The following is a 13,126-nucleotide window of genomic DNA, read 5'->3' on the forward strand; positions in this document are numbered from 1 at the left end:
AGGATTCTGTTCCACCATAATGGCAGCAAAACAGGATTTGGGAGCTCTTCTTTTGTTGTCCCTCTGCTTTCTTCCTCCCTTCTGACAATCCTCACTTAACCTCAGGTGGATGTAGGTAGAGCAGAATAAGAAAACTGTTCTCTTTGGAGAATGGTGAGTTGGGTATAAGTGGGAAATTGAACTCATAATCTCAGCTGTGGAGCCGCTAGAAATGGTGCTAACAAAATGATGAACACTTTTCTTCTTGGTTTAGAGTACTGGAACAAACCCACCTTGTCAGGCAGCCAGTGTGGGAGGCAGATAACCAGAGCACGAGTGTAAAATGATGAAAGCTGTTACTAGTCAATAACACCAGAAGGGATGGTTAGTTATTACTAGTCTCAAATGGAATGAGTCAGCAACGCAATATCATTGCAAGAAAAGATATTGTGTAAATCCAGTGAGGTGATAGTTTATGCCTAAACGAGGTTACTGCTGGTACATTCAAGGCTTCAGTGTTTTATCTGTGAAAACCACAGGGAAAAGAGGAGAAAATAGGTGCTGGATGTCTGGTTGGATCCAGCGAAACACAGCCTTAAGGAACTGGAGAATCCCATTTATCACTCCATCTTTCTTGGTCTCCCTCCCTGACCCATTGCTGTTTGCCTTGCTTCTTAAATGTAATGAGAATGATGCCCTATGTATATTTCCTGATATCAAATCACCTCTAAAACAGCCATAGAAAGAATTTTCTTTCCCGGCACTGTCAGTGGCTTCAAATACTGTGTCATCTAAAAGGGATCTACAGAGAGGAGTGAGCACTGGGTATGTGGAAGCACTGGAATGTACCATTGGGGGCAATGTCAGACATTAACATAGCACAACCTGTTCATGAAAGAAGTCCAAGGACATCATGGGTAGCTGTAACATCTGCTTGAATCACTGTTTAATCAAGGATTGCTTCATTCATGATTCCTTCTCTTCCCACTGGTTTTCTGCAGTAAACCACCTCAACTGCGTGCCGCCAGCTCCATAACCGGGCATCTGGAGCTCTTCGTCCAGTTCTCTGTGTACATAAATCCTCACGTTGTGGCTCTTATTGCCCCCTTACCCAGCTAAAATTAACTTCTTGGCCTTTATTCTGCATTTTTGATTACCGCAGCATCTTATTTTTTGCTGCCTTTGACACAGTTTTGCTCAACTGTGCTGATACCACGCTGGCAGAAAGGGCCTTGACAATCAGTTCCGCTTCTTCGCTGTGTCAGAGCAGTGCTGTGTTGGGTTGGCCTTACTTGGATGGAGCTCTTCTGATGCTCTGGGGGAAGGGGTGATCTCAGATGTGAGGTTTCAGTCTTCTGAAACGCAGCATTTCTTCCCTTAGAGATCATCACGTAGGAAGGTGAGGCATAGAACCGAGCCGTTATCGCTGTGCGCAGCTCTCATATCACAACTGGCCTGTAAGCTCCAGGTCCATCATCTCTCTGCAGAACTGCTGTGTGTGTAGCAGAGCTGTGGGCTTCTGTTGAGTCTTCCAAGCATGGTGGTGACCCCAACAGTAGCACTGACCCAATAGAGCTTTGTGAGGGGAGAGCAGAGCAGGCTGGGCCTGGTACCACTGGCTTTGCTTTTGGGGTGTATTTTTCCCATTGAGGCCGTAAAGCATTTGGCCCTTAATGTTTCCCTTCTTAAGTGAATGCTCGGTGTAGAATGGAAATTGTGTTGTCTGCAGTATTTAACGCAAGGCTGAGAAATCCCAGATGTCCTTTGGAAAGCACTTTGGGTTTTGCTCCCAGGAGGAGTGGGCTGGGTGAGGTAACAGCTCTTCTGCCTCAGAGCGTTGCATAATTCCACACTTACTCCACAGATCTGAATGGAGATAAGGAAAGAGGAGTACGAGGGATCCAGCAAAGGATGGTGTGTGTGCTGTACTGCCATAAAAGCTGGGCGAAGCAGAGGGCTGTGTTGTCACCAGGCAGGTGTGATGCTGCGAGCCACACGAGGCCTATTTCGTGCTCAGAAAACCCAGCAGTTTCTGAAAGAGGCTGTGAAAACATTCCCAAATGAAACTTCTTGGGGTTGGAAAAACAGCTATGCACCCAAGCACTTCTCTCAGAGCACCCAGTGATGCTGTCCTACAGGGGAGGAGATTGAGCCCCAGCAGTGCTTCTGGGAAGAGCCAACATGGCCTTATGGAGCATGATCTGTACCAGAAACCCAGTGTCAGGTCTTCCATCTCAAAGCATTTCCTTCAAACCTATTAAAGTGACTGACAGCACCCAGTTCTCATTGTGATTTTTATTTATTTATTTATTTTAAAATTTCTTAAGAATCACACATGTCAACCCTGGAGGATATTTTCCTCTACTTAGCAGAAGGATTTAAGGAAGTATTGTGAATGCTTACTATGTCTTTTGTTCATGCAACCACGTGTGTGCATAGAGGAGAAAAACAGATATGCATCTCACTTGTCTACGTAGGGTCTACTAACTCTAATGTGAGCTTAACTGGAACATCAGGTTAACTCACCTCCTTTATGCTTAGTTAATGCATTTTTTAATGTAATGCAGAATAAGTTGTGTACGTTGACTGTGCTATGAGCTCTCAGTTGGTGCTGTGAGCTGAATGGGGCCCTGAGCACTGATGGAGCTGGGTGTATCCCTGCTCACTGCAGGGAGGTTGGACCAGTTGGCCTTTAGGGGTCCCTTCCAACTCAAACCATTCCATAGATGGCTGGTTGTGCTGTGTGCCATGGAGCTCTCCTGTACTGTAAAGGATGGGCTTTCAGAATACATGTTCCTTGGGACTATCACTAAGGTATTCCCCAATACAGAATCTGGGTCCTTTCTGCCAGCACTTGTTTTAAATCTGCCCTCTCTGTCCCAGGCACCTGGTTCCTCCTTCCCAGTCTCCTAAGTACAGCAGCAAAGAGATCAGTGCTCTATGAAATGTTTTGCATATAAAACTTCTCATGTCAGATATTTAAAACAGCACTAAGCTGCGTTGGAATCTTTGTGTGTTTTTTCCATCTGATTTTTGCTGTTTCCTCCACCAGGCTTTTTGATTATTGATTCTTAAGTTAGTATTTCACTTTGGAATGATCGTAGAACTTGTTTTGCTGCTTGCAAGGTTTGCCTTGTAATTATGTATTTTACTATATGTATTTCATAATTTCCCCACCCACCTCTGCTCCAGCATGTTAATCTTTCTTCTCTGCTGACTTTACCAAAGGCAGAGCTGCTCCTTTAGAGGTAGACCTGTTCCTATAGGAGCTGCTGGTTCTCAGGGCCCGGCACTCCTTCAGTTCTCTCATCCCCACAGTCTCCACAAATCCTACAGTCCGTTTGATTATTTGGGATATCTTTTTGTTCTGGAGGCTCCACGGGCTTTTTCTGTGTGGGTGTTTCCTCCCACCAATCCACTTGTTTGTCACAACATGTTAGGAAGGCAGGAAAGCTATTCTTCTTCTGTGTGAAGTCCTACAAGTCTTACTGCTTTCTTGGATCTCAGTAACAGGGAGAAGTTGAGAGATGGAAGACGTGGTGATTGCAGGCATAGCAGGAAAGCTGCCGGAATCTGAGAACTTGCAAGAGTTTTGGGAGAACCTGCTGAATGGAGTTGATATGGTCACAGAGGATGATCGGAGGTGGAAACCAGGTGAGCACTTACTGTCTTTCCTTTTGGAGCTCAGAGCTTTTCAGAGGAATTATCCCGTGGAAGGAAAAGATTAATCAGATGCAAAACCCTGCCGGAGCGTTTTAATTCATTTCAGATATGTGACCAAAGAGTCCAGGAACAAAATGCTTCTATGGAAGTTTTAAGTAATGCATTTGATAGTCATATCCCACAGTCATGGCTAGTAAATAATATACAGTTTGCTTTCAGGGAAGAGCATGCTTCTGGCAGAGCAGCTGTGCAGTGTGAGTCCTGGACCTGCTACTGGTAGCTGTGGCAATAAAACTTCTCTGCTCTTTTTCTGGGCTCAGAAGTAGCTGGGGGACTCCATGTCTTGTGGCTTTTTAGAACGTTCTTTTCTGTCTGATTATCCTTCTGAAATCAAGCTAGTGATATGCAGAAGTGAAAAGTGGCTTTCGTTTTTGTTCTAACTGGAACCACCGAGTCAGTCTGTGTGCTTGGCACATCTTATCAAGTTCAAATGCTTAGTAACAGACAGATACCTTTTGCTGCCGTATCCAGAACAGTCTTTAAAAATCACAATTGTTTTTGTTAATGCAGCATTTTAATTTCCACTCATCTCTCTTAATCTCATCTGGATGGGTTTTATGCAGCACTCCAAGTGCTGCAGTTGGAAAGCAGTGTTTCATGTGTAATTGAGAATTAGCTGTGGTCGTCCCATGCTCTGTCTCAGCTGGTAGCTGCCTCTAAACTGATGCAATCTGTGATATGGTGTCAAATTTTTCTTCTCAGGAATTTATGGACTGCCTAAAAGAAATGGAAAGCTCAAGGACATAAAAAAATTTGATGCCTCCTTCTTTGGAGTCCACCCCAAACAAGCTCATACTATGGATCCTCAGCTTCGCTTGTTGTTGGAAGTTTCTTATGAAGCTATTTTGGATGGAGGTAAGCTATGGATGGATGACTGAAGAGGGAAAAGTCTGCTGTATTGCTTCTGGGTGGCAGACGTGCACCTGAGTGATGAGATCACTAATGAGAGAGAGCCCTCACAATAGAGAGGAGACCAAAGAACTGGTACAAGGCTTAGAACAAAAGCTATTTTCTCCAGAGTTTAAACTAGGAAATCTCCACTGGTCTCATGCAGTAGAACCATTACTACAGAAACATTAAACAGTCAACATCATGAGAGCTTTTTGTGTGTTGATATCCCTACACTCTGGCTCTACTGTAATATTCTGTAACAGATCCCTTTGTTAAAGGCTCAGGAATAACTGTAGAGCAGAGGAAAGATGACTCCATGAGAATTCTTATCCATGGAGCAGAAGGTGTGGTGGGGACTGTGCTTCCAGAAGCAGGAACCTCCTTTCTCTCACTTAAAGCCTTAAGCTTTTCAGTTACGTGCCCACACAGCCAAGAAGTTAATTCTTTGTGTTAATTAGCTTCATGTCTGAACATAAGAAGACATGGAAAAAATTGTAACTGGCTCACCATTAACAACAAATTAACACTTCCTGCTCTACTGCTGAGCGTCAATCCCAAGGCTTGAATAATCTGCTTGTCTCCAGAACTCCTGCAGCATAAGGAAGAAACAGCAGAGATCAGTGCAAGTTGAGTTTTCCATACAGTTTTTTAGAGCATAGTTATTTCTTGTTCCAACTTGTTGGCTTTTGTGCCCAAGAATTTTTCTTTTCTTTCTTATACTCCACATCTGGGCTTTACTTGTGTACAGAGATAGGTATTGTATGCTCAAGGCATTCAATGTGCTGCAGCTTTCTGACTTTGTCTACTTTTCTTCACACTAGAAGTTTAATTTATTTTTTTTAGCTATCTGATCAGCACTTACTCATAGTTGTGCACTTCTACATAAGACTCTAGCAGTGCCCATCTAAGTTGAAAAGCTGTCTACTCTTATACATACGTGTGTGTGTGTGTGTGTGTATACACATACAGGGCACAGTATGTTTTGATCAATAGTCTGGTGGACTGTTGTAATAAACAGCTTGAACAAGCAGGAGCTGTGCAGAAGGTCTGTTACTGAAGTAGGTAGAAAGGTACCTATGAGCAAGAGTACAATGCTGCAGGCCTGTCTGAAAGGGACTGTATAAAACTGTGTTTCTTTACTTGGTGCCACCTTTACCTGATACCTCTCTAGTTTTCCTCTCATGATGAGTTTGTCACCTGTAATCTACTTTCCAATATCCCTGCAGGCATTAATCCAACTACCCTCCGTGGCACAGACACGGGTGTATGGATTGGTGCAAGTGGCTCAGAAGCTGCTGAAGCCCTTAGCCAAGATCCAGAAGAGCTTTTGGGATACAGTATGACTGGCTGTCAGCGTGCTATGCTTGCCAACAGGATTTCATACTTTTATGATTTTACAGGTAAGCGCCCCCAGACCTGTCAATACTTGCTGATCAGCAAGTGCAATTTCAGTATGGTTGTACAACAGTTTCTCTGGGGGAGTGGCAGGGATGTGGTGAGAGATTCCTTTAGGATGAAAAGCCAGCCTGCAACTGTTGTAAAGTGGCATGTGAGTAGTGATGTAACTGTATGTTGAGAGTCAGTATAAGGCTTTGTTCTTCAGCTGTTGAAGATGGCTATAGCTGGGATCCATCTGAAAGATGTCAGGAGGTCTTTTATCTGCCTTAAGGCTGCTATTTTGTATTGAACTGTAGAAGTCAGCAAGCCCAGAGGCAAACTGGCTGGAACAGGTGATTCTTTTTGAATAAAGTGAGAGAAATGGGGGAGGCACCAGCCTGAAATTAACTAAAGGCATAGATGTGGCTTGAATTGTGCGTGGATTTGAAGACAGAGGGATGGGAATCACTTTGGAGAGCAGAGATCATGGCAAGAATAGCATGAGGAAGCAGGAGTGATTTATTTATTTATTTTCACCCCTGTGAATAGGGGAGGGGTGTTATTTGCCTGCATGATGCTGTCATGTCTTTTTATTTGATGGAGATGGAGAAGAAAATTTGAAAGGTACTCCTAAAGCCTAACTGTGTGGGTTTGTTGTTAGTTAGTTTGTTTTTTCTCAATCCCATACAAATCTCTTATTAACTGGCAAGCAGGAGAAGTGGTAAATCTTGTCCCCTGGTGTATAAAGATTACCTGTAATCTTCTGATTACTTAATATTTTTTTTTTAATGTATTTGTCCTGCAATCCTATTCTGTAGTCTTTGGAGATTAGTTGTAGAAAACTAACGGTATAAAAACAAACACCTCTTTCCTCCCTCTTTATTTCCTAAGGACCAAGCTTAACTATTGATACAGCCTGCTCCTCCAGTCTCATGGCTCTAGAAAATGCTTATAAAGCAATTCGTCACGGACAGTGCAGTGCAGCCCTGGTAGGAGGGGTCAACATTCTGCTGAAGCCCAACACTTCTGTGCAGTTCATGAAGCTGGGCATGCTTAGTCCTGATGGTGCCTGCAAGGCTTTTGATGTTTCAGGTAAGGCATTACCATGAAGAAGTACCTTGCAGTATGAGATGAACTTATTGCTGAGTCTGTGATGTAATACTGTAGTAACAGTGCAGGTAACTCGTCCAGTTGTTGTTCTTAGGTGCTCTGCTTGGGACAAGAATGGACTTTATCTGTGTTGCATGCTCCCCTAAGCCTGTGGGAAAGGAATTACCTGTGGGAAAGGAATTGTATGGTTTACTTCTGTGCTGGGAGGAGAGAGTTTCCATCCAGAGATGGAGACTTTCTTTCATCACTTGTGATGAGAGGCAGACATTAATCTTTTAATCATAATTTTTTTAAGCAAACATATCTACTGTATTCAACAGCAATGTACTTGAAGCAGTAGGTCAGAAGTGAAGAGACCTCAGTATGTGGTGGTTTTAATGCTGAACAGACTTGTGACATGTTCTATCTCTGTTCTCAGGAAATGGATATTGTCGCTCTGAAGCTGTTGTTGTTGTGCTCTTGACCAAGAAATCCATGGCTAAACGCATCTATGCCACCATAGTGAATGCTGGGAGTAACACTGATGGCTTTAAGGAGCAAGGTAAGTCTTCATCTCTGAAAAGTGAGGTGCCTACAGAACTGTTGAGTCTGCAGTCTTTGTCATCAAAGAAAGGTTACTGTGGGTTTTCTGTTCGTTAGATGTGTGTGTTTTTAATTTGTTTGGATTTTTTGTTTGTTTGTTTTCAACTTTGATAATATAAAGTTCAGGACCCTATTTGGTAAAGGAATGAAAGTGGTGAGTAACAGGAGAATCCTGTTGCTAGCATAGTCTTCCTCAGGGTATATCTGACCAGATAGTAGAAATATAAATACTGTGACTGAAAGGCTTTTTTTTTTTCTGCTACTGTCCTGTTTCTCTCACTCTTGGAGATGCCAAATCTCACATGTTTTGCTCACCATAAACATTGCATATTCTGTTAACTGGTATCTTCCTGTGGTACTCTAAGTCATTGGTTTAGTTCAATTTCTGGTTCTTTGGCTCTTATTCCTAAGAGTCCAAGAGGCTAACTGTGTTTGTTGCAAAGCCTTGAAAAAATGTCTCTTTCTTCTGGACACGTAGCCTCAACCTATTGAATGGTGCTAAATCAGAATGGGAAGCTTCTGGTGGGGGAGAGGAATTGATGACTATTTTGGTCCTAGGTGTGACATTCCCATCTGGAGAGATGCAGCAGCAGCTGGTTGGTTCTCTGTACAGAGAATGTGGTATCAAACCTGGAGATGTGGAGTATGTTGAAGCTCATGGGACAGGCACCAAGGTCAGCATGGGCTTTTTTAGTTTCGGGGTCTGTCTTGTATCTTTTGCCACACTTTCCCATGAGATTATTCTTTCTTCTTTCAAAGTGAAGATGAAGGAACTGCATTTCTTTCTTTTACTTCTGGACTGTACACAGACTTCTTAGATTTTTCTTTTCTGGTGTGTTCTGAAAGTATTAATCGTTCTGATTGTTTTCTTGCTAGGTTGGAGATCCGCAGGAAGTAAATGGCATTGTAAATGTCTTCTGCCAGTGTGAGAGAGAGCCTCTGTTAATTGGATCAACCAAGTCAAACATGGGTCATCCAGAGCCTGCCTCTGGGCTTGCTGCATTAGCCAAGGTAACAACTCATGCCTTGTGAGAGAAAGCATGGAGTGCTAAGGGATTTAGGTGGGAGGCTGCTATAAGCAAAGATAAAAGTTTGGGGTTTTCAGTGCCAGAAGAATAGTTAATCCTTTGGGATGTCTGTCTTCTCCATCTCTTGTGTTGGTGAGGAGCCAAGTGGGATGAGGCCATCAGCTTGAATAACTGATTGCCAGCAACCAACCTATTAACTGCTGCTGAAAGCAGACAGTCATCTCTGAGCCATGGCTACCAAATTGCTTAGCAGAGAGCTAGCTACTGTCCATGCTTATTTGATAGCTTTTTATTGACAGCAGTGTTATCTGAAAGAGGAAAAAGAGGATAAGATATCTTTAGCAGCCAGGCAAGACTTTAAAGCAAGACTGCATAGCTTTCCAGTTAGGATCTGGAAGCTAAGCTTAAAACCACTTAATCACTGACTCTCTGCATGGCCTTAAAACTTGCCTAGGTGAAATAGAAACTACCTCTATGACTTTGGTGTTGGTCTGTGAAGGGTCTCTGTACAAACTTGTGGAGATGCTTTGTTGTATGCTACACAGGCACGTATAGAAGAACGCTAACAGCAAAAGAACACTTGATGCAAGAAAATGTGGAGCACAGAGTATTCTGCTCTGTCTTTCAGGTCATTCTTTCTCTGGAACATGGGCTGTGGGCTCCAAATCTTCATTTCAATGATCCGAATCCAGATATTCCTGCTTTACACGATGGCTCCTTGAAGGTGGTTTGCAAACCAACACCGGTGAAAGGTGGCCTTGTCAGCATCAATTCTTTTGGCTTTGGAGGTTCTAATGCTCATGTTATTCTGAGACCAAATGAGAAGAAATGCCAGCCTCAAGAGACTTGTAACTTGCCAAGACTGGTTCAAGTTTGTGGCAGAACACAGGAAGCTGTGGAAATACTAATTGAAGAAAGCAGGAAACATGGAGGATGCAGTTCATTTTTAAGCCTGCTCAGTGATATCTCTGCAATTCCTGTATCTTCCATGCCCTACAGGGGCTACACACTAGTTGGCACTGAGAGTGACATAACAGAGATTCAGCAAGTTCAAGCATCTGGTAGACCTCTCTGGTACATCTGCTCAGGTGGGGCCACAGTTTCTGCATTCTTCTATAGTAACGAAATTTGTGCAGTTGGGTCTTGTGCTCTAATCTTGTTTTCTGCTCTTCAGCATTAGGAACTGTCACAGTCTTGTGATATGCGTAGGAGAATTGTGTTTCCTGTGTTTTAGCTAATGCTTCCAATTTGTCTGTCTTCTGATGACAGTAAAGTCCAGGAGAATGGAAAAGCATTGCCTAACTCAGAGGGTTTTAGAAATGTGCAATATGTTATTCCTAGGATTCTTTCACTGCCGAAGCAAGTGTGTGAGGTCCGCCCCATCTTGTGGAGTGTTCCCAAAGCACACTTTCTTCATGCTTTATCCTGCAGGTATGGGAACACAGTGGAAAGGTATGGGCTTGAGCCTTATGAAATTGGATCTGTTTCGCCAGTCTATATTGCGCTCAGATGAGGCTTTGAAGAGCACAGGACTGAAAGTCTCAGACCTGCTTCTGCGTGCAGATGAGAACACTTTTGATGACACTGTCCATGCATTCGTTGGACTAGCTGCTATACAGGTAAACTGAAATGAGTGGTGGAAGGAGGGGGTCGTGGGCACAGGAGCAAGTTCTGCTAGCATGTCTGATTGGTGATGCTTTGTACCACTTAATGGAAGCTTGTGTTGTGCACTCAGCAAATGGTAGGTGCTTGTTGGAGATCTCGGAGAGTGAATTGCACCCTTGACAATTTTGGGAGCTGCTGCTTCCAAGATGCTTTCAGGAATGTTGATGTAAACAGATCTGTGTGTGTGATGCGGGGTAGTTTCTCTAGGAGACTGAAGAACGTCTGAATTTCTGTGTAAATGTCTTCCAAGGAGCAAAGTTCTATAGAATGCTTTCTAAAATTTGCTCTGAAAACAAGCTAAATGATGTTCAGTGAAGTCTCTTTAATTCTGGATGAGTGTCAAAGTGGGATTCATTGTCTCGTAGTAAACCAGAGCTTTTAAAGTGAATTGAAAAGCTGGGCTTGGCTCTTGCTTTGCATGAACATGCTCTTGGCAGCCTCCTGTTGTTTGAAATAGCTTCCTAGTAGAAAGGCCCAAACAATGAATCTTGAGATGCTTTGAAATTGAGGCTGGAGCTGCTGCTGGGGGGAGGGGAAGCAATGAGGCCAGGAAGAAAGTCTGTCCAAATTCTGTATCCTTACACCTGCTTGGAATCACTGATTCTGCTTTTCCCTGCAGATTGCCCAAATCGATGTGCTAAGGGCTGCAGGTCTGCAACCTGATGGGATTTTGGGTCACTCAGTGGGTGAACTAGCTTGTGGCTATGCAGATAATTCCTTAAGTCATGAAGAAGCTGTTCTTGCTGCTTATTGGCGGGGCCGATGTGTGAAAGAGGCCAAGTTGCCCCCAGGAGGGATGGCTGCTGTTGGTAGGTATACCCTTAGCACCTGCTTCTGCCTCCTCATGCTTAGGAAGAAGCTTTCTCTTGGTCAAGCTGTACTCAGTGTTTCTGTAAATCGTGCTGTTTGTTCCACTACTCAGGGATGTTCTGAGCTTTGATCCCATCAGTTTGTCCTCTGTGGTTTTATGGTGACCTAAATGTTTAAAAATAAGATGGCTATTGGTATCATAAAAATAGAGAACAGTAATGCTGCAGTAGTCAATTAAAAACAGTAAAGCACTTCAGATGAAAGCTGTTGCAGGTCTAATGCAGTGAATTTGTCTGTGTTACTTGTTTACTCTTGGTTTCTTATTTTAACTGATGCTATAAAGGACTGTGTATCTAACTCAGCTTTATCTTGCTCAGCATTAAGTACATTTATATCACAGATTTTAGAGTGCTGCATGCACATGATTATGCTTTTCATAATAAGACTTTGAATTCAAGCTCCTGCTGTGACTTGTTCCTATGTAACATGGCCATATCCTGCATATCTTAAGCTAACTTTGGCCATCACTGCTGCCAACTTCCTCAGCACTTGTGAGTGCATCCCATCAGGGCCTGTGGATTTGTGAGTTTGCCTAGGTAATCTCTAGCTAGATTCATCTCAACCAAAGGATGGCCCAAAGATTCTCCTTCTCTTCTTGTGCTCAGTATCCCACTGATAAAAAGAGTGTTAAAGCCATGAGATTAACATCCTTTGCTTTTGCAGAGTCACTTTTGGGTAGAAGGAGGATGTATGAGTTAAAAGATTGCCTCCTCATGAGGCTCACTGCTTGAAATCCTTGTTTTGATCCAAACTCTTCTTCTGTAGGTCTGACATGGGAGGAATGTAAGCAGCGCTGTCCTCCAAACGTGGTACCAGCATGTCACAACTCTGAGGATACTGTCACTGTTTCAGGGCCTCTGGTAAGCAAGGAACTGATCCAGTGCATACTACATCTATGAGTGGAACCTTGGAAATTCTGGTTTGGAGAAAATATGAAACGGAGTTAAGGTTCAGCTGCCTGGAAAGAGAAGCAGTGTTGAAGTGGTGGGAGGGGACGTGGTGCTTAAACACTCCAAGTTTCTCTGAAGGGAAGTGACATTACTGCTTCAGTAAGCTAGTAATTACAGACTGCTGAATATTCATATAGCCATGGGCATAGTGAGTGATGAATGATGATGCTGAGAAGGACAATAACCTCATTACAGATACAACTGCCCTTAAGTGGCAAGTATTAAAGTGCACATAGGGAGTACAGCGACTCAAACACATAGCAAAAACGTTGTGAGCTGTTGTTTTTAGTTATCTTATATTCTTCTTAGGACTCTGTGACTGAGTTTGTAACCAAACTGAAGAAAGATGGGGTGTTTGCAAAGGAGGTGCGCAGCGCTGGAGTTGCATTTCATTCCTATTACATGGCATCCATTGCTCCAGCACTGCTCAGTGCTCTCAAAAAGGTAATATTGCTGAATCACAGTGTGCTTATGCTGGGGTACCTGCATTTCAGTGTTGGTTGTATTGAGTTAAGTGGGTTCCTTTCCTCAAAGAGGGGAAGGAACGTTCTCAAAGAGCATCTATGAGACCTCAGATTTCAAGTCTTATCACCTTAAGCTGAAGGATGGCCTCAACAATCAAGATTAGAAAAATGTCCCACAAGAAGGGATTGAAAGCTGCTCAATCTTGCCTATCTTATTCTTGACCTGTGACCTGTAACTCTTCCTCCTGTCTCTCTTCTTGTCTGTCTGCAGGTCATTCCACACCCTAAACCTCGTTCAGCACGGTGGATCAGTACATCTATCCCTGAATCTCAGTGGCAGAGTGATCTTGCCAAGAATTCCTCTGCAGAGTATCACGTGAACAACCTAGTGAATCCTGTGCTGTTCCATGAAGGCCTGAAGCATATTCCAGAGAACGCTGTTGTAGTGGAGATTGCTCCACATGCCCTTTTACAGGTACTGTATTTG

General features: G+C 43.3%; 1 protein-coding gene across 1 annotated transcript in view; it reads left to right on the plus strand.

Moving 5' to 3' along the window:
* Window positions 1-13,126, plus strand: part of FASN (fatty acid synthase) — a 36,422-nt gene that overhangs the window by 1,938 nt on the left and 21,358 nt on the right. Inside the window, exons 2-14 of the mRNA XM_031599019.2 lie at window positions 3,487-3,633; window positions 4,405-4,557; window positions 5,820-5,993; window positions 6,862-7,062; window positions 7,499-7,621; window positions 8,221-8,336; window positions 8,539-8,673; window positions 9,319-9,778; window positions 10,122-10,309; window positions 10,975-11,164; window positions 11,991-12,085; window positions 12,485-12,619; window positions 12,911-13,114. Of these exons, the coding sequence (XP_031454879.2) occupies window positions 3,507-3,633; window positions 4,405-4,557; window positions 5,820-5,993; window positions 6,862-7,062; window positions 7,499-7,621; window positions 8,221-8,336; window positions 8,539-8,673; window positions 9,319-9,778; window positions 10,122-10,309; window positions 10,975-11,164; window positions 11,991-12,085; window positions 12,485-12,619; window positions 12,911-13,114 (2,301 nt within the window). The 5' untranslated portion in view covers window positions 3,487-3,506. The remainder of the gene's footprint in view (window positions 1-3,486; window positions 3,634-4,404; window positions 4,558-5,819; window positions 5,994-6,861; window positions 7,063-7,498; window positions 7,622-8,220; window positions 8,337-8,538; window positions 8,674-9,318; window positions 9,779-10,121; window positions 10,310-10,974; window positions 11,165-11,990; window positions 12,086-12,484; window positions 12,620-12,910; window positions 13,115-13,126) is intronic.

This window comes from Phasianus colchicus, chromosome 20 (assembly GCF_987193195.1).
Source record: "Phasianus colchicus chromosome 20, bPhaCol1.hap1.1, whole genome shotgun sequence".
In the NCBI taxonomy this organism is placed as follows: domain Eukaryota; kingdom Metazoa; phylum Chordata; class Aves; order Galliformes; family Phasianidae; genus Phasianus; species Phasianus colchicus.